Raw genomic sequence first — 20,768 nt, 5'->3', positions numbered from 1 at the left:
GATTTGACGTGAATCACAGGATGTTGAGCTGAAGTTGAGACGCGACCCTGGTTCCCCAGTTCCAAAGTCAGCCGCTCTGGCACAGGTCTCATGTTTGCCAGGTGAGACTACAAGTTACAGAATCCAAAGAAAAAGCCTGAACTGGATGAACCACTGACTGTAAGAAAGAGAATTATTACTTGATATGGGCAGGTACCCATGTCAAGGAGTAATAACACTAACTTCTCAGAGTGAACCCCAAGGTTTGTATATTAACCTGAGGCCAACCCCCTGGTAGTGATGGCACAGAGCAGACAGGCTTAACTTAGGCCAGTGTGTAAACTATTTATGAAGTACCAAAACAGTAATAAATAAAAATAAAAAAACAATAAAAAACCCAAAACTGAATTACAAAAAATATGGTAAAAAGTCATACAAATGACAGTAAAATAGCAAAGATGCTATAAGGACAACTAGGGACAAGATTTTTTTTAATTTTAAGTAAAAATAGCACCAAAAAACAATAAGTGTCAAAGATAGACCACGACCGTGGCGTCATTTCATTCCTACTGCAATGGAGCACTGGTTGGATACACCACGCAGGTTTGTCCTGGTTAAAGATTTTACCTTCTGTGTTATTCTGTTTATGGAGTTTAAAATCCTCCGGTAAGGCAAGGCTGGGTCATTATCTACAGAAGTTGCATTAAAATCGTACACCTTTGCCACAAGGTCTCGCTGAAAGCACCAGAGGTCTTGTAAGTCCAATAATGATTTAAGTCCCAAATTTTCAGGGTTTCTGGAGCAGCTCCTCTGGGTCACTTCTAAGGCTCTCAGAACCTCCGGGGCAGCACTAAGGGGTCAGTACTCCCGCCGTTGTTCAACTGATCACTTTAGAAGAAAGGCCTCCTGCAGCTTGTGGTGTCCCTATGCCACAAACAAGGTCAGCCAGCTGACTCTTGGAGTCCCACTTCTTTTTCGTAGATGCAAGAGGGAGCAGGTCCAGACCTTTAGGGCTCTACTCAGATCACAGACAGCAGGCCCAGTGCTCTTTGGGTCTTTTGCAGGTCCAGAAAGTGTTCGCAGGAGGATTTCTTGGGGCGCCATATTTATAGAGTGCACTATCGAGTGGATTGGGATGACTTCTGGACACTCTCTAACCAATGGGGAAAAAGTTCACAGTGCCAACCCTGCTCACCTTTGCAGCACATCCTCTTTGCCTTACTGAGAACAGTCCCAAAGTCCACCTCACTCCTAAAATCCAAGATGAGGCAAACCTTCTTAGCTTGTGAAGAGCTCTGGTGCACATCAAGAAGTGTTGCCAGGGAAATGAATCGGCCCCTTCCCTATGTCCACTCCAAACCAGTTATATGGGTAGATTCCCTTCCACTGGGTTTAGAGTAACCCTGGGCGGCCAACTACGCTACGCTCGCGTAGTTTGTGCTACTTCGCGCTACGCGAGTTGCACGTAGCACAGTGCAAAAACGCGTAGCGTAGTTGGCATTTTTTGCTTGCTCGCGGTCCTCAATGTCAATTTGGCGACCGCGAGCGAGCAAAATGACATCCCGGCGAGACTTTTTCCTCGTTCACGTTCAGCAACATCAAGTTGGCGATCGCGAGCGTGGAAAATAAATCTCCCGGCGAGATTCGCAACGCGGGGAGGTCAGGTTTCTTATTGCGAGTGGTCGCGTATACTCGCGACCGCTCGCAATGAGAAACTACCAGTCCGCGTTGAGAAAGCTGCCGCTCGAGTAAAAATCTACTCTAGCGGCAGAAAACGACAGCTCACACTTTGCGAGATGCCGTTTTCAATGATTGCACAGTGCGGAAAAGCATTCGGCACTGTGCAATCCACCCGAACAGCGCACTACGCAGTTCGCGTAGCGCTACGAGTATCCCGCGAAGTGCAGTTCGCGTAGCTACGCGTAGCGCTACTTTGCAAACTACGCCCAGGGTTAGTTTAGAGCCATCTTGGCTAGTGTGGGCCATGGGGACAAAGGCCTTTTATTCTTCAGGTCTCTTCTTATACTAAACTATGAATGGGTAGGTCTCACCTCTGCCCGTTCAAGCTAATGAAGTTCATGGGTCTATCCCAACTGACCTTCCTGGGCTGATAGAAATCAAATGCCCAGAAGCAGTCCATCCTGTCACCAGCTCTAAGTTAATGTTCTACTTTGAGAGCAGTTTTATAGCTAATTAAGATCAATAACTTGCTAGATAGCTGCTGGTGGGCTGATACAAATTAGCCTCCAGGAGATTCAGGCAAGATAAAGATAACTTTCTAAAAGTTACTTCCTCTAAATACTTATTAAAAATCAAACTTCACCAATGAATTGGACTTTTCCTAAATATTAAAAATTGTATTTGAATTACTATTTTAGCCATTTCCTGTCAAAAGTTATAGATTACAGTTTATAATCTGTACTTTGACATTTTCTAGGATCCAGCTATATCCCTGTCAGTGAAAATAGCTTTTGTGGTTGAGTCACTGGAGGTACACATCAACTGTAATTTCTTACATGCTCCACTTTTAAATATCAGGCACCCTACCTTGTGGGTGATAAGGTGTACTTGGGTATGACTTATTAATGTTTAAAAGCATGTTCTCCCATGACACCAGGTTTTTTAGGCTGCTGCAATCAGCCTACACAGGGTTGCCATGTTGTACAGATCCACTCTGTGGATGGCAGAAAGTGCTACAGTCAGTGCCTAATTTGTGCTGTTGTTTTCCGGTGCCCAGCACTGGCAATTAATTGTAAACAGCAGTACCTATTCATGAGAATCCACCACATGGTGGTGGTGTGTGTGTACATTTTCAGCAAAGTTCATTACAGGATCATTTAACAGTTTAATTTATATTTAAAATAATTATAAAACTCGCACTTAAACAAGACAATTAAAGTGACATTTGGTTTGCACCAACTGCAGTGGATGCACGAGAAATACCTTGGGCCCTAGCACTTACTGTTTTGCAAACTAAGCACTGGCTGCAGTCCACAGGTGGCATTTAACTTCCAAGCCCTGGGATAATTTCCTGAACCATACACTAGGAACTTATAGGCAAGTTAAATATGTCAGCCAGGGATAAGCCAATTTAACCATGTTTAAAGCGGACACCAACACTTTAATCCCGAATAAAGAATAAAAGAAAGCAATAATAGGGTCCAGAAAAAGGTGAAAATATGGGGTGAACAAGCAGAAAAGCAGATGTCTGAGCTCGTAGTAGAGTTCTTTGATATCTGTGGGTTCTACTTTCAGGCCAAGATGTGGACTTTCATCATTCAGAAGCCAGTTCATTCTGCTCTGCTGATTTGGGTGCTTATGAGAGGCGCATCCAGGTTGTGCCAAGCACTATGTAAATGTTCAGTGTGACTGTCTCCCCAGGAGCAGCAGCGGTACCGGAACCTGCAGGAGGAGGTGAACGGCCTCGCCCAAAAGCTGGAGAAGCAGGGGAAGAATGAAAGCAGGAGTATCTCAGCTCGACGCAAGCACCTTAACAAGATGTAAGTAAGAACGGTTGGGTGAGGGTGCACTAACAAGACCTGCGTAGCACCAATGCCGCAAGTATGAGAGCAAAGCACAACCACCTGAGCCCAACCCAAGCACACCATGAAGCACTGGTGCAAGGGTGTGTAAACAGGGACTCCGTACTGCCTACTTAAGGAACAAAAAACTAATCACCTCTAACCAAAGCAGACCAGGCTGGCTGCGTGAAGAGTCCCAGCACCTCCATCCAGAAAGCACTATACTCTAACCTAGGTAGCACCAGCCTGCCCACACAGGAGGTCCCTGAGTACCCAGTTAGTAAATACAGGATCATCCATCCAAAACTTACCAGATGATTTACTCACCCATCCAGGGCATACCACGCCGCTTCTATAGGAAGTGCCTAGCCCACCCCCTAAGAAGTGCAGGGTGGGCTACCCAGATAGTAACAGAATGCTCACTCAGGAGACCTAGTACCACAGTCCTAGGAGTACCAGCTCAGCCATGTAAGGGTGTAAGTCCACCCAGCCAGGTGTGCCAGACCCCTTGCATCTCTTTGTGAAACCCTGGCCTCAAAGAGACTGGAGACCTGTCCTGTTCTAAGTGGAAATGCCCTTTGCGAGTATCTGCTGATCCCTTTTGCAGAAGTGCTGATGTTTCAGAAACCTGAAAACTCACAAGTGAACTATGCACCATTCTCTGCTTTGTTTTAAAACACAAATGATCACATTTTTATACTACACATGACTCTTCCAAACACAGATTTCCCACATACTCTTGGTACACCACATTCACTCTTTTACTTCCATTAAAAGTCCATTGCTGACACTTGCACAATGCTGAGTACGTTGCCCCTCTGACATCTGGGCACCTGCCACTTGTGGCATCTTCACCCACATGAAGCTTTCTGTTGTGGCATGATGTTGCATGTGTAAGTAGCTAAAACATTCTGTTAAAGGCAGCACATCACACTTGCTGGAATCCTCCAGTGTTCCCGCCAACCCGCATCGACATATATTTGCCGTCTGTAATGTGTGAGAGGGCACCCACCGAAAGTCCCTCTTCCACTCAGTTGTGCCACCTCCTACCCTCGGCAGCAGCATCCACAGGTCCTCGCCCACATGTTCCAGGTCAGTAGAATGAAATGGGTATTGGTGTGGGCCATTGAGATCCACCCATCGCCAAGGAGAAAAGTGTAACGCATGGGGTGCCGCACCCCCTTTACCTTTCCCCTCCTCTTATAACTGTGTGAATATCTGTGCAGGTGGCTGAAAGTGCAGGGGACACTGACCGACCACCACAACACTCTACAGCTGGCCCTAGAAGCTGCCTCCTTCCACCAGCAGGCTGACACCATCCTCCGCACCATGGACACCAAGGTAGGTGATCAGGGGAGGGAAGGCAACGGGCAACTGATCCGCATGGGCACCATCCACATATTGACAACCTTGGACAGAGAAATGGTTTACAGGAGGCACATCTTATCACTAACAAAGGGATAATGTTGCAGATGCTGCCTTTAGTTTAAGTTAGTAACTAGAGTCAAAAAAATATCCATGCAGTACCAAAGGTCCATGCAGAAACTCTCACTGTAGAATCCTAGAAGTTCATGTATGGCAGTGTCAGTATGGAACGCTCATGGCTACAGACTCCCACCAGCCCCACAAGATGTGGGTAGGACACACCTCAGGGGGTACCCTGTTCCTGTCTGCATTTCACTTACCAGTCCTCATTTGGACCTGACATGACACATCTGTGTGCCTTGTAAAGCCCCACATCTCCATCCATGGTCCCTCTGGTATACAGTCCAGGCCCCATCACCATGACCTTTTTGCTGTTTCTTTTCTGCGGACAAAATGAGGCTGTTTCAGCGGTTGCCTGGACTGCTCCGCATCCTTTCATGCACTGGACCATGCCCTCGCTGCCTGGGTCTAGATGCCGGACAATTCATGGTTCTCCCATGCTCTTCTTGGGGAGGGCATGACCACTGGTGTTGGACAAACTTTCCTTCTACCAGGAACCCCCACATCTGTCTCAGGTCCCCAGGCTTAGTGGATAGGTCCCCGATATTGGGAGTCCCCATTCCTATGCAGGTGGCACCCAGTTCTACCTCCTGTTGGGTTATCTGCTTTGGTATGACCTGAAGAGGTGATCAAGATCTGAATAGGGCACGGCTGGTAAGAGCAGAACCTACACCAAGAAATCTGAAGACGTACCACTTCCAAGCGCTAGCTTTCCTTGTCTGACAGTTATAGATTGGTTACACCATGGACTTCTCTTGTAAATATAGGTGCAGAAGGGGCGTTCTGAGGTTGGCAGATGTACAACACATTGGACCTTTTCTATCACTGGTGTACCACGGGGGATACCTGTATTTGCAATAGACCAATATGTAGGAGGCTTTGGGGCAAAAGATATTTCCCAAATGAGACTTACTTCAGTAGAGGGCGATTCATACCTTGGTCCTTCTAAGGTATCTTGCATGGACACATTTATTTCAATCCCTCTCCAGTCCATAGGATGGACGTCTTACCTTCCATGGTGGCTGGTGATTCAGGGAGGACCGCATTAATGAGATGGTTTGTGGTTCCTTGTCACTGAATAAAGTGCTTTGTGTTTTGTGCAGAGAAGGACTGTGTGCAGCCTCAGAGCCCAGGCGGAGCCCGAGGGCCAAGCTGATCGAGATGTGAGGGACATCGCCGGCCAGATCATGGTAAATGGAAACGCTGTACACCCAGCCATAGGTTGCTTGCAAGTGGGAGAGAGTCAGGGTAGCTTCTGTATAAGTAAGAACCTCACCACACTCTGTTAACACCATCTGGACAAAACTCAAACTGGAAACATCTTATAAAGGTAATAGGTCTTAATTTTAGATAGGTCTTGACCTGACCAAGGAAGGCGGATAATAAGCAGCGATCTATGTTCACTGGAATCATTTAACTAGGGTTTCTCGTGGTAACTCCCGCTTGTATGAGCTTCCTATACCAGGGCTCAAAGATCTCTTCTCACGTTCTGCACCCTGTAGCCTGGCAGACATTGAGGGTGCTCACCCTGTGGCCAGATAACGATTGAAGGTCCTCGCCTGTATCCAGGCTACCACTGAAGGTCCTCACCCAGTAGCCAGGCAGCCATTGAAGGCCCTTTCCCTGTAGCCAGGCAGCCATTGACGGTCCTCACCCAGTAGACAGGAATTCAAAGGCCTTCACCATATATCCAGACAGCATTGAACGTCCTCACCCTGTATCCAGGCAGCCATTAAAGGTCCTCACTGATTTAGCCAGGCAGGCAATCGGGTCCATCTGCATTCATGCACTCAGCCATTAAAAGTACTTACCCTGTGGCCAAGCAGACACTGAAACTCCTCAGCCATTGAAGGTCCACACACAGTCATTCTAGGTCCTCACCCTGTGGCCAAGAGGCCTTTAAAGAACCTCACCCTGTAGCCTGACAGCCATTGAAGACCCTCGTGCTGCAGCCAAGAAGACATTGAAAGCCCTCCTTCTGCAGCCAAAAAACCATTGAAGGTTCTTGTGCTGCAGCCAAGAAGCCATTGATGGTCCTCGTGCTGCAGCGAAGAAGCCATTTAAGGTCCTCGTACTACATCCAAGAAGCCATTGAAGGTTCTCGTGCTGCAGCCAAGAAGCCATTGAAGGTCCTCGTGCTGTAGCCAAGAAGCCATTGAAGGTCCTCGTGCTGCAGCCAAGAAGCCATTGAAGGTCCTAGTGCTGCAGCCAAGAAGCCATTGAAGGTCCTAGTGCTGCAGCCAAGTAGCCATTAAAGGTCCTTGTGCTGCGGCCAGGAGGCAATTGAAGGTCCTCGTGTTGCATCCAAGAACCGAGTGAAGGTCCTCGAGCTGCAGGCAAGAAACCATTGAAGGTCCTAGTGCTGCAGCCAAGTAGCCATTGAAGGTCCTCGTGCTGCAGCCAGGAGACAATTGAAGGTCCTCTTGTTGCAGCCAAGAACCAAGCGAAGGTCCTCGTGCTGCAGACAAGAAACCATTGAAGGTCCTCGTGCTGCAGCGAAGAAGCCATTGAAGGTCCTCGTGTTGCAGCCAAGAACTGAGTGAAGGTCCTCATGCTGCAGCCAAGAAGCTATTGAAGGTCCCTGTGCTGCAGCCAGGAGGCAATTGAAGGTCCTCATACTGCATCCAAGAAGCCATTGAAGGTCCTCGTGCTGCAGGCAAGAAACCATTGAAGGTCCTCGTGCTGCAGCGAAGAAGCCATTGAAGGTCCTCGTGCTGCAGCCAAGAACCGAGTGAAGGTCCTCGTACTGCATCCAAGAAGCCATTGAAGGTCCTTGTGCTGCAGCTAAGAAGCCATTGACGGTCCTTGTGCTGTAGCAAAGAAACCATTGAAGGTCCTCGTGTTGCAGCGAAGAAGCCATTGAAGATCCTCGAACTGCATCCAAGAAGCCATTGAAGGTCCTCGTGCTGCAGCCAAGAAGCCATTGAAGGTCCTCGTGATGCAGCCAAGAACCAAGTGAAGGTCCTTGTGCTGCAGCCAAGAACCGAGTGAAGGTCCTCATACTGCATCAAAGAAGCCATTGAAGGTCCTCGTGCTGCAGCTAAGAAGCCAATGAAGGTCCTTGTGCTGTAGCAAAGAAGCCATTGAAGGTCCTCGTGCTGCAGCGAAGAAGCCATTGAAGGTCCTCGTACTGCATCCAAGAAGCCATTGAAGGTCCTCGTGATGCAACCAAGAAGCCATTGAAGGTCCTCGTGCTGCAGCCAAGAACCGAGTGAAGGTCCTCGTGCTGCAGCCAAGAACCGAGTGAAGGTCCTCATACTGCATCAAAGAAGCCATTTAAGGTCCACGTGCTGCAGCTAAGAAGCCATTGAAGGTCCTCGTGCTGCAGCTAAGAAGCTATTGAAGGTCCTCGTGCTGCAGCGAAGAAGCCATTGAAGGTCCTCGTGCTGCATCCAAGAAGACATTGAAGGTCCTCGTACTGCATCCAAGAAGCCATTGAAGATCCTTGTGCTGCAGCCAAGAAGCCATTGAAGGTCTTCGTGAGGCAGCCAAGAAGCCATTGAAGGTCCTCGTTCTGCAGCCAAGAACCGAGTGAAGGTCCTCGTGCTGCAGCCAAGAACCGAGTGAAGGTCCTCATACTGCATCAAAGAAGCCATTGAAGGTCCTCGTGCTGCAGCTAAGAAGCCATTGAAGGTCCTTGTGCTGCATCAAAGAAGCCATTGAAGGTCCTCGTGCTGCAGCTAAGTAGCCATTGAAGGTCTTCGTGCTGCAGCCAAGAAACCATTGAAGGTCCTCGTGCTGCAGCGAAGAAGCCATTGAAGATCCTCGTGTTGCAGCCAAGAACCGAGTGAAGGTCCTCGTGTTGCAGGCAAGAAACCAATTAAGGTCCTTGTGCTGCAGCCAAGAAGCCATTGAAGGTCCTCGTGCTGCAGCCAAGAAGACATTGAAGGTCCTCCTGATGCAGCTAGGAGGCTAATGAAGATCCTCGTTGAGCCTCACCTGCCCCTCCCCCCCGCCCCCGGTGACATCACATTTACATGCTTGGGTTCAGCCTCCCCTGTCCCACCTCCACCTTCAGTTACATCTCATTTCCAAGCCAGGGTTCAGCCTTACCCGCCCCTCCCCCACTGCCAGTGACATCACATTTCTATGACTGGGTTCAGCCTCATCTGCTCCTCCCCACCCCACCCCCAGTGACATCACATTTCCACGTCTGGGTTCAGCTTCATCTGCCGCTCCGCTACTGCCAGTGACATCACATTTCCACACCTCAGTTCCGCCTCACCTGCCCCTTCCCCACTGCCAGTGACATCACATTTCCACGCCTGGGTTCAGCCTCATCTGTGCCTCCCCCATCCCATGACATCACATTCCCATATCTGGGTTCAGCCTCACCTGCCCCTCCCCCTGTAACATCACATTTCCACCCTGTTTTCCAGATGCTGGACGTGACAGTGTCCCAACTCATCAGCCTCCACCCAGAGCTGGCTGCAGGGGTTACCCAGAAGCACCGGGAGGTGAAGAACAGCTGGGGCGCTCTTCAGCAGGTTGTCAGGTAATTATCAATCACACCGAATGCCTCCAACGACACAAGCTGCCACTGCACATGCTGCCGGCAGGTGCGTAGCTGCAGGGGGAGAGTGAAGGTTTTTGGGGTGTGACACTCCTCAAATAAATCCGTTCTTGGCTTGGTACTTTGGTCTGGGGGACCCAGAGTCGGGCCTTATATGTCTGTATCTTTATTCATGTTCTGTTTTGACTAAGAGGCTTTAACTTGTTAAATTTTTGGGGGGATCAGGAACGTAAAAAGTTATAGTGACCTGTTTGCCAAAAACAGTAGCAAGTCAGCTCCCACAGAAGTACTCCACAAATGGATGCAAATGTACTACTTTTTGGAATTCACAAACATTGGCAGTAGTGGGCTTGGAAAGCTGCGACGGTCGAGTTTCTAAGCGTATTGCTGGAAATCAAACTCCCAAAAGATTATAGGATGAATGCTTGCAAATAGACGGACCAGTGGCAATCTCTCGAGGCAGCGTTCCAACCCATCGTTTTTCAGCCACGGTCACTCCAGACAAAGAGCCTGATTTACAGTTTGGCGGACAGAGTGAAGGTAGACAGGGTTACAGAGGAATTTACGTCAGCCATCCAGCATTACTGTGCTCTCCAAGTTTAAAGATGTCTGCCTGTCTGGCGCATATCTCTACACACTGTCAGTGCCGTGGCGATTCTTGTCAGTTTAGAAAATGTTTGATGGATGGCTCCATGAAATATGATGGACAGCTGTTGAGCCTTTTACAAAGTATATTTTAAAAAACAAACTCCTAAAGCGGAAGTTTGTTTTTGAAAAATAAAAAACGAATGACCCCCACACCAAAGGTGTAGTGGTACTTTTTCTTTCTTTACTGCCCCCCACCGCCAGGATATAAATCCTGGTAGTAACGGACAGTTAAACAAAATAAAAGTCATCCAACTGTCCATTTTACTTAGGGAGGACGGTCGGATGTCTTTTAAGCCAGTGGTCAAAGCAGAGGGTGAGTCGGAAGATCTAGTGTTGGTAAGTTCCAGCACACTTCGCTCTCTGCAGAATTGAAACAGTCTGTTGCAGGGCAGGCCTTTTGCATACCCTGTTCTGCAAGTGACCATCACCACGGATACAGCTCTAGTTTGCTAGGGAGCACACCTCGCCATAACAGTTCATGATCTGTGGCCACCTCATCAAAGGGGTTTGCACATCAACCACTTAGATCTGTTAGCCATTCATCTAGCTCTCAAAGCCTTTCTTCAGCCGATTCAATTTAAGGTAGTCCTGCTGTGCAACTTGCCTGCCACGTTCCACCGGCAAAGGCAAGGATGCACTCCCTCCCCTCGGCTATCGGCCCCAGTGCAGTGATTCTGGCTCAGGGCCATCCATCTCCAAGTTTACCTCCTGGAAGAGTATCTTCCAGGAGTGAACGACGACTTTGCAGACCTGCTCAGCAGGATGCAGCAAAAAGTCCATGAGTGGGAACTCCACCCTCAAGTCCTACTACCTTACTTCCAAAAATGAGGCACCCCAAACATAGACCTGGTTGCTATGTACGAAAACGCTAAATGCCCAAACTTCACCACCAGGTTTCCACATCCCCAGTCCATGAACAATGGATCTTTCCCGATACCTTTGGTCCTCTCCCACTGATACCGTACATGGCCAGAAAATTCAAACAAACATCCCTCACACTTATCCTGGTGGCTCCAGCATGGGCCAGACAACCATGGTTCTCCGCCCTTCTAGAAATATCCATCGACCTTCACAAGAAGCTCCCCAACAGGCCAGACCTTCTTACACAAAACCACGGCAAAGACAGAGAACTGGACCCCAGACAACTCCACCCTGTGATTTGGCTCTTGAGGCCCTAGAGTTTGGTTGCCTTACCCTGCCTCAAGAGTGCACGGACATACTCAGGGAAGACCGTAGGCTCACTACATGCACCTGCTATGCTGCTAATTGGAAGCGTTGTATTCACTGCTGTACTCCAGGGTACAGAAATCCTATTTGCTCCTTTCTACACTTATAAAAGTCAGGGTTAACCTACACATCCGTCCGGCTACATTTAGCCACGATTGCAGCATACATGCAAAACAGGGAACACTATTCCCTCTTCAAAATTCCTATGGGTAAAGCTTTTATGGACGGCCTTAAGTATATCATCTTGCCGAGGATACCCCCAACCCCAGCCTGGAATCTCTATATTGTCCTCACCAAACGTGTGGGGCCCCCTTTGAGCCACTGCATTCAAGCCGCTTGCAGTTTCTCTCTTGGGAGGTTGCCTTTCTGGTAGCGGTAATGTATTGGATGTATTAGTAAACTACAGGCCCTCTGTGCAAGAACTTTTTGTGTCCTTATATAGTGCTTACTATGCCTGGTGAGGCTTTGGAGCACTTTGCACTGGTCAGCACTCTGCTCCGGAACCCAAGGTTAGTGTTTTTTCACCTGGTTATTGTTGGTTATTGGGATTGGTCTTGTGCTCTTAAGGACACCACTCCATGCATTCAGGTGTGATCTGCAGTGGGGGGAGGGGTGTGCGAGTTCATGTAAGTGGTGAGTGGTATCAGTAGATGAGCTACAGAAGATGAGTTATTGTAAGGATGCAGGGGTCGACATTTAAAGGACAGGTTCTGCTCTGTGAGATGAGTTGCGGTCAATTTGCAGAAATACAATAATAAGGATTAAGACAAACATACGTGTGAGTTGGCTGTGCCCAGAGAAACGAGGCGTGCGGAGGATTGAAAGGAAGGAGAGGGTCATTCGAAAGAAACAGACCCTATGACTTTTCTAACCGAAGGTGATTTTGCTCAGGGCATTGACCTAGGCATCAGTGGGAAGCGACAGTACTGGACACTACCCAGAAATGCCCTAACTGCCGACAGCCATGCGGGCAGAAGCAAAGAGGTCACTGGTCTCTGCAATAAAAGCCATCAAGTTGCCACATGTTGCCCTTACTCAGCAGTGGATGTCCTAAAACTCAGACCCCATAGAGGGCAGCCCGTTAGGGTTCAGAATCAGCTGGTAATTATGACCATCATTCAGACATGACTCACAGAATTGCCTGAGCCTTAGCGATTCAATGCATTGCGCCCCCACTTTGCATAACTTGCCCCCCAACTGACCATCCCCATCAAGCTGCACTTTGGTTTTTCACCCTACAATCTGCTGTCTCCCTGTTTTCTAGAGAGGATAAGTTGACACTGAAAGGGCATCCTCCCAAGGATGTAGAGGGTCCCGTAACCCATACGCAGGAAGGGCCTCGCGGCGTGGGAAAGCCGCAGCTTGGACCCGCGCCCAGAGGAAGCCTCGTCGGACTGCGCATCGAAGGCAACGAGGTCAGTAAAGACATCATATCCTGAGCCATTCACCATGTATGGCCCTCTGCACGAGATCCTAGTGGCATGAATGCATCGCAAAGGGTATTTGTAGGAGGCGAATGTGTAAACCAACGACCGCACTTCAAGCAACAACCACCAGATTAACACTAGCCTCATTTCTCACATTGTGGTAGCAAAGATGTGCTTGTGCTGTGTCCATTTTCTTTTACCCTTGAGATCTGACTGCATCTATGTTTTCTTATGTAATCTATATGTTCTTACAGGTGCAAAGGGGTGATGGCCCTAACTCAGAGGGAACAGGGGCATCGAAAGGCAAGAGCGAGCTCTCTTCCTCGAAGGTGATACAGGAAACAGGAAGTGATGTCATCAACGGGCGCCACAGTGACCACAAAAGGTAGTATTCTGCTGATTTTTAGTAGGGTGAGAAAAATGTAAGTGTCTTCTATGTCGTTTTGGAAACTTCATAAGTGTTGCTTTTTACAAAGATTGTGAAGATTAGTGAACTTTGCAACACTTCGCTTGTGATACGATTCTCTTTCAAAGATTGTTTTTCGAGGTAACTCGCCCACTAAAGGTTAGTTTTTATTGACAAAAATATTGTTGCAAAACCCATTTCCAAAGAATTTAAAAATTCTGGGCCCTCATGAATGGTACAAAGCTTGCTGAGAGTTAAAAAGAGAAAAAAGTTTGTAGCGGAAAATCTTGAAAGCTTTGCTCACTCCTGATATCAACTTTAATCACATTGAATTAGTAATTATAGTAATTTTGGCCATTCATGTAGATAAACAGACTCAGCAGTCTATTGGGACTCTTGGTCAATTGGTCTAAAGGGGGGTAGGGGCTGGTGTGTGTGTGTGTGTGTGTGTGTGTGTGTGTGTGATTGTGTCTCGTAGATCCTATGGGTTACACCATCCTCTTTCCTTGCTGGAGTTTGTCATGGAAATGGAGCGCAGGAAAGGTAGGTTTCTACCTACCAGGTCGCTTCTGTACTGCAACTCTGCTCCCCCCATTCACCCTGCTACTGTGGTGAACACAGATTGTAAAATTTAACTGACTGACCCTTGAAGGATACAGTTAGCCCCTCCCCCTCTCCTAGACTTTGTGTTCACATGAGCTGAGACTATTAGTACTGTTTGAAAACAGCTCATCCCTCCCTTTTTTACCCACCTCTGTTTCTTGTGAAGTCTTTAGCCCAGGTGCAAAGAGGTCTAATGATGGGTAGACATTTAGGAGGGTGGAAAATGAATTTGGCCAGAGTTTGGTGGTCCCTCCCAGACTAACAGCATCTACAATGTAACAGCTACAGCCTGCCCGCTCGCGGGTGCTCTGGACCTGCAGTGTGTATAGCCTCAGCAGCTTCTCAGAACTAGGGCTCCAGTTAACTCAACCCTGTGGTCCATTCGCAGAAGAGGTAGAAGTTTCTGCAGCGAGGAGGCTCTCGCGTTGAGGCTCTTCATCACCACACTCACTTAGAGATGAAAGTGAACTTACTAATCAGCAGAATACCCAAGCTCTTCATTTTCACAGTAGTGGCATGAGGTGAACCTGACAAGTTGGAAGTGGTAGTGGGCCTGGCTGAGGGGAGCATCGGACTGGGGACCCTTCCCTTCTTGTAGCATGACGTGACAGGCATTGACTCCTCTTAGTACATATACATGTATATGTTGATGTTTATGTTGAAGGGACTCTACCTTGGTGTGATGTGCACCGTGGAGATAGGGGTGGAGGTGATGAGTCGTGATCATGAGCAGTAATCGTTAGGGCACCAGGGTGTGGAGTCCCTGTGGGTAATGAGAGCTGGAAATATCCAATTGGTGACCGGTTAGGTGCGCTTAAAAGAGATATGCCTTCAGTTGTGTTATGTTAATTGTTTTGTGTGAAGCTGTCTAACACCCTGAAGGTGTTCTAACGCTCAGACACTTGAGAGCAGATCCGGGAGAAGAGGAAGTTATGGACTTGGATACTGATGAAGTGTTGTCCAAACTAACCCCCATTACTGGTCTAACTGTAGGTGATAACCCATTTTCTCTTTGATCCAAAACACTGCAAAGAGGACTTAAACAGATTTGTTTGATGGTGAAGTAGAATTGATTAATATACTACTAGAATAACAAGGAGTCAGCCCCAAATCCTCTACTCTTAGTTCTCCATTTTAACTAAGCAAAAAGAAAATGACCAATGTTTCAGTCTTTCCCAGCACTAAATGTTAAAGTTAATGCTAACATAATCTTGGGGGTTTGGTGAGGCTGACCATCCTCTAATATGTATTAACCTTTTGGTGTCTGTAGAAAGAAGAGACCTGCAGGACAGACTGAAAGTCCAAAAGCGAGACCTCAACCGGAGGCCCAGCTGCAGCACTTCTGCCAGGTAGCTGCCCAGGTACGGAAATCAGAGGGACCAATGACCCTCAGTAAGGCTCCACTGCTTGAAGTTTAGAACTTTAGCATCTATCTGAAAAGAAATCTAACTTACGATATGATTACATTCTTCAAACTGCTCTCTTAACCCGGTCCTCTTGTTCTTCAAATGAATGCTGCTTCTCACTCAGATCAACGCTGATCCGTATTCCTGGTGGTCTTCTTGCTAACAAAGTATAGCCCCCACAGGCATTTGATATAGGAAATACAACTGTTTATATCCTAATAACTACTTGAATAACTCCTCCTCCTCCTACTACTACTACTAATACTACAACTGCTGCTACTACTAGTAATTATAATATTAAAATGATAATACTAAATTGAATACTTTGGTGAGACTGCTCCGCCTTTCTTTCTCCCCAGACACAGTGCACATATTTTCATCTAGACCAGTGGTTCTTAAACCTTTTGAATTCTGTGGACCTTCCCACTTAATCATTACTGGAATCCAGGGACCCCCATGAATCATTATTGGAATCCAGGGTCCCCCATGAATCACTACTGGAATCTGAGGCACCCCCCCACCCCCACCAGAATTAGTACTGGAAGCCAGGGACCCTGGCCTAGGCAATTTCGATGACTTTGACAGCAAAACAGTATAAAAAAATACAGACACAAGCATTCATCAAATATACAAACGATGAAATATTTCACTTGATTCAAAACAAAATAGAAAAAAAAAATCAAAAATAAAATTTTAATGGGAAGGCTGAAGCTTTTGTAAATTCAATTGAGGCCGCACACTGTTTATATTATTTTCTGGTTGATGCACTTGCAATGCTCCCATTAATCAGTCTGAGGATACTGACTTAATAGTAAGCCCTTGATTTCAAATTCCCCGGGAGTAGGTGTCGCGGACCACCCGGGTCCCTGGACCACAGGTTAGGAACCACTGATCTAGGCTCTAGAAGTGTCTGACAGAAGGATAGAGAACACACCAGCAGTACAATCCACCCACGGCTCCCAGTCTCTGCGTCGTATGGAAGCACTGCTTGCTTCACCTGCTGCCCTGAATTCATGAAGCACTAAAGACTCTCTTTTCTCCCACAGGCTCTGTGCTGGCTGAAGGAGAACATGTCATCCAGTGCCCAGTGGGATCGAGCCGAGAGTGAAGAAAATCTAGAGGAGATGCAAAAACAACAGGCAACTCTGCAGCAGGAAATCACCCGGCAGCAGGCCCTGATAGAGGCAGTGCAACAGGTGCGTGTGGCAGCATGCTCTGATAGAGCCAGTGCAACAGGTGCACGTGGCAGCATGCTCTGATAGAGCCAGTGCAACAGGTGCACGTGGCAGCATGCTCTGATAGAGCCAGTGCAACAGGTGCACGTGGCAGCATGCTCTGATAGAGCCAGTGCAACAGGTGCACGTGGCAGCATGCTCTGATAGAGCCAGTGCAACAGGTGCATGTGGCAGCATGCTCTGATAGAGCCAGTGCAACAGGTGCACGTGGCAGCATGCTCTGATAGAGCCAGTGCAACAGGTGCACGTGGCAGCATGCTCTGATAGAGGCAGTGCAACAGGTGCACGTGGCAGCATGGTCTGATAGAGGCAGTGCAACAGGTGCGTGTGGAAGCATGCTCTTATAGAGGCAGTGCAACAGGTGCATGTGGCAGCATGCTCTGATAGTGGCAGTGCAACAGATGCATGTGGCAGCATGGTCTGATAGAGACAGTGCAACAGGTGCAAGTTGCAGCATGCTCTGATAGAGGCAGTGCAACTGGTGCGTGTGGCAGCATGATCTGATAGGGGCAGTGCAACAGGAGCATGTGGCAGCATGCTCTGATAGAGGCAGTGCAACTGGTGCGTGTGGCTGCATGCTCTGATAGAGGCAGTGCAACAGGTGCACGAGGCAGGATGGTCTGATAGAGGCAGTGCAACAGGTGCGTGTGAAAGCATGCTCTTATAGAGGCAGTGCAACAGGTGCGTGTGGCAGCATGCTCTGATAGAGGCAGTGCAACAGGTGCACATGGCAGCATGGTCTGATTGAGGCAGTGCAACAGGTGTGTGTGGCAGCATGCTCTGATAGAGGCAGTGCAACATGTGTGTGTGACAGCATTGTCTGATAGAGGCAGTGCAACAGGTGCGTGTGGCAGCATGCTCTGATAGAGGCAGTGTAGCAGGTGTGTGTGGTAGCATGCTCTGATAGAAGCAGTGCAACAGGTGCGTGTGACAGCATGGTCTGATAGAGGCAGTGCAACAGGTGCATGTGTCAGCATGGTCTGATAAAGGCAGTGCAACAGGTGCGTGTGGCAGCATGGTCTGATAAAGGCAGTGCAACAGGTGCATGTGGCAGCATGGTCTGATAAAGGCAGTTCAACAGGTGAACGTGTCAGCATGGACTGATAGAGGCAGTGCAACAGGTGCACGTGGCAGCATGGTCTGATAGAGGCAGTGTAACAGGTGCACGTGGCAGCATGGTCTGATAGAGGCAGTGCAACAGGTGCACGTGGCAGCATGGTCTGATAGAGGCAGTGCAACAGGTGCATGTGTCAGCATGGTCTGATAAAGGCAGTGCAACAGGTGCACGTGGCAGCATGGTCTGATAGAGGCAGTGCAACAGGTGCACGTGGCAGCATGGTCTGATAGAGGCAGTGCAACAGGTGCATGTGGCAGCATGGTCTGATAGAGGCAGTGCTACAGGTGCATGTGGCAGCATGCTCTGATAGAGGCAGTGCAACAGGTGTGTGTGGCAGCATGGTTTGATAAAGTAGGTGCAACAGGTGTGTGCGGCAGCATACTCTCATAGGGGCAGTGCAACAGGTGCATGTGGCAGCATGAGCGGGTAATGACAGTGAAACAGATGCATGTGGCAGCATGAGCGGGTAGTAACAGTGCAACAGGTGCCTGTGGCAGCATGAGCGGGTAGTGACAGTGCAACAGGTGCCTGTGGCAGCATACTCGGATAGAGGCAGTGCAACAGGTGCGTGTGGCACCATGCTCGCGTAGGGATAGTGCAACAGGTGCGTGTGTCAGCATGAGCGGGTAGTGACAGTGAAACAGGTGCGTGTGTCAGCATGAGCGGGTAGTGATGGTGCAACAGGTGCACGTGACAGCATGCTCGCGTAGGGATAGTGCAACAGGTGCGTGTGTCAGCATGAGCAGGTAGTGATAGTGCAACAGGTGCGCGTGACAGCATGCTCAGGTAGGGGCTCTGGAACAGGCAGGTGTTGCAGAAGGCCTTGCAAACGCCCACATTTTCAGTTTCCATTGTAAGTGACATCTTCATGTTTGCAGTACGTCATTGTGTGACATTTATACACCTCATGCATGGCACAAGTGACACTTTATCATGAGAAGTTAAAGAAATCTGGTGCAATGTAAACATTTTCGATCTTGGTTTATTTTTTGAATTAGGGTACTTAGAGTTCTACATTTGTACTCCGAGTAGAAGTAAAAGTACCACAGTACATAGGCAGGGCAGTATTACATTTATTACTTTTCATCTATATTGGGACCACCCATTGTCTTTGAGTCTGTCCCAGGTCAGGCCCCAGCCTACTTTTCTCTTTGAGGTTTAGGTCAAATCACTCAGGTTGTAACATTTCTAAGGGGAGAGCAATACAATTAGTGGCAGAACTCAACACCAATGACATTGCAGAAAAAGGCATCAATGGAAGTGGTTACTGAATTAAAATAAGACTTCTGCCTCATTAAAATAAAAGTATTACTGACAGTGTCACTGAAACAGTAATACATGAAGGTAATAATAGCCACAGGCAGTAATGTGCACCAATCACTAAAGATAGCAATAGACATCAGTGGCCCTAGAAATGATAAGTGTCCATGGCTCCTGGCAGTAGTCTGCATTAGAGGTCACAGACCATAATGTGCATCAATGGCCACAGAGAGCTATGTATGTATCAGTGCCCCTTGACGGCAACATATAGCAACAACCAAGGCAGTAATGTCTATCAATGGCCCCAGACGGTAAAGTGGTTTAGTAACCACAGGAGTTATGTGCATCAGTGGCTCCAGACAATACATGCATACATGACCGCAAACCGCAATGAGCTTCGGTGATCACAGGCATCAGTGTTGTATGCATCAATGGCCCTGGTCTCATTATTCATCCTGGGCCCCAGGCGGTATATGTAATGCATCACTGGTCCGAAGCAGTATGTGCATCAATAGAATTGGAAAGTAAAATTCAGCAAATGCCCAAGACAGTAATGTGTATCAATGGCCCCAGACTCTAATAAACAGAAGGGGCTCCAGGACAAAAAGACAGACATTGCCTCAGGTTTAAACAAGCATCAGTGGACCCAGAAAATAATGATCATCATTAACTTCACAGTGTAATGGACATAAATGGCCCCAGACATGTGTCAGTTCCCCTCACAGCGGCGTGCACGTATGCAGGAAATAATAGACATCAATGGCCTTGAGTGACTCGTCATCCATTGCCTCAGGCATTATATGTCTCACAGGCACGGACATTATATGCATCAGTGGCCCTAGACAATATATCCGTACATGACTTCAGATGGCAAAGAGCATCAGTGGTCTCAGACAGAAATAAGGGCCTCATTTATGAAAAGTGACGCATCGTTGCGTGAAAACAGCGATGCGTCACTTTTCATTGCGCCCTCCTTGCGACATGCTGAATGCGTCATATTTACAGTATGAGTTACAGATACGTCAGTATTTCTGATGTATCTGTAGGCACAAAAATGACGCTTCACTGGAAGTGACGCAACTTCAGCAATGGGTCATTTCACATGGGCAAGTCCCATTTCAAATGTGCTTACGTCAGTCTTACGCCTGCAGTGAGGCAGGCATAAGATATTGATGCATTTGCGTGCTAGAAGTGGAGCAGTGAAATCTCATAGATTTCACTGCGTCACTTCTACAAGGCTTACTTGCGTCGGAACACCCACCCTGCATACGTTATACCTGGTGCAGGTATAATGTGGCAAAGGGGTTTATAAAGTGACGCATCTACCTAGATGCATCACTTTGTAAATATGACGCAACATGGCGCATTTTACGCCGCTGGTGCGTCACAAAAAGTGACGCAAGGGTTCATAAATAGGCCCCTAAGTGTCTACAGATTTCACACCTTTATTACTTTTCCGCAAAGGCATCTCCTGAGGTTACAGGAAAACGCCGGCCAAATCATCTCGATAGGCTCCTGAAAGTCTGTGTGTGATCTTTATTGGTCAAAGCACAGAGGATCTCTGAGTGAAGTCTTAAGGGCAGTCACAGCTCATCACCACTCACTTATGGCACATTATAGTTTGAATGTACAGAGTTCGCTGTATTCTTCTTTTGGTAGATAGTTCTGGAATCAATCGATCGATCAAGAATTTATAAAGAGCGGCAAATCACACGTGAGGGTCTCAAAGCGCTGGAGTTTCTAACCTCTTTTTACCCCTTTTTTTAAAACGAGGGGGTAGTAAGGATAAGGCACTCAAAAATCGGGGGAAAACAAGGAGAAAGCAATAAAAACTAAGGGAAAGCAAAGGAGAAGGCACACAGAAACCTGGGGGGGGGAGTTGTGGGGGGGGAGAGGAGAGGAAGGAAAGCAAGCTGTTTATTTGTAACCTCTTCATATTTG

At 47.9% G+C, this 20,768-nt stretch overlaps 1 protein-coding gene across 3 annotated transcripts in view; it reads left to right on the top strand.

Moving 5' to 3' along the window:
• Window positions 1-20,768, top strand: part of LOC146813709 (uncharacterized) — a 248,540-nt gene that overhangs the window by 105,373 nt on the left and 122,399 nt on the right. For all 3 annotated transcript variants that reach the window (XM_085610204.1, XM_085610202.1, XM_085610203.1), the window contains 8 exons: window positions 3,361-3,479; window positions 4,727-4,841; window positions 6,089-6,175; window positions 9,365-9,480; window positions 12,638-12,788; window positions 13,055-13,185; window positions 15,080-15,170; window positions 16,262-16,411. In XM_085610204.1, the coding sequence (XP_085466330.1) occupies window positions 3,361-3,479; window positions 4,727-4,841; window positions 6,089-6,175; window positions 9,365-9,480; window positions 12,638-12,788; window positions 13,055-13,185; window positions 15,080-15,170; window positions 16,262-16,411 (960 nt within the window). The remainder of the gene's footprint in view (window positions 1-3,360; window positions 3,480-4,726; window positions 4,842-6,088; window positions 6,176-9,364; window positions 9,481-12,637; window positions 12,789-13,054; window positions 13,186-15,079; window positions 15,171-16,261; window positions 16,412-20,768) is intronic.

Source organism: Triturus cristatus, chromosome 6 (genome assembly GCF_964204655.1).
Source record: "Triturus cristatus chromosome 6, aTriCri1.1, whole genome shotgun sequence".
Lineage (NCBI taxonomy): Eukaryota > Metazoa > Chordata > Amphibia > Caudata > Salamandridae > Triturus > Triturus cristatus.
This window is presented reverse-complemented; position numbering and strand designations above follow the sequence as displayed.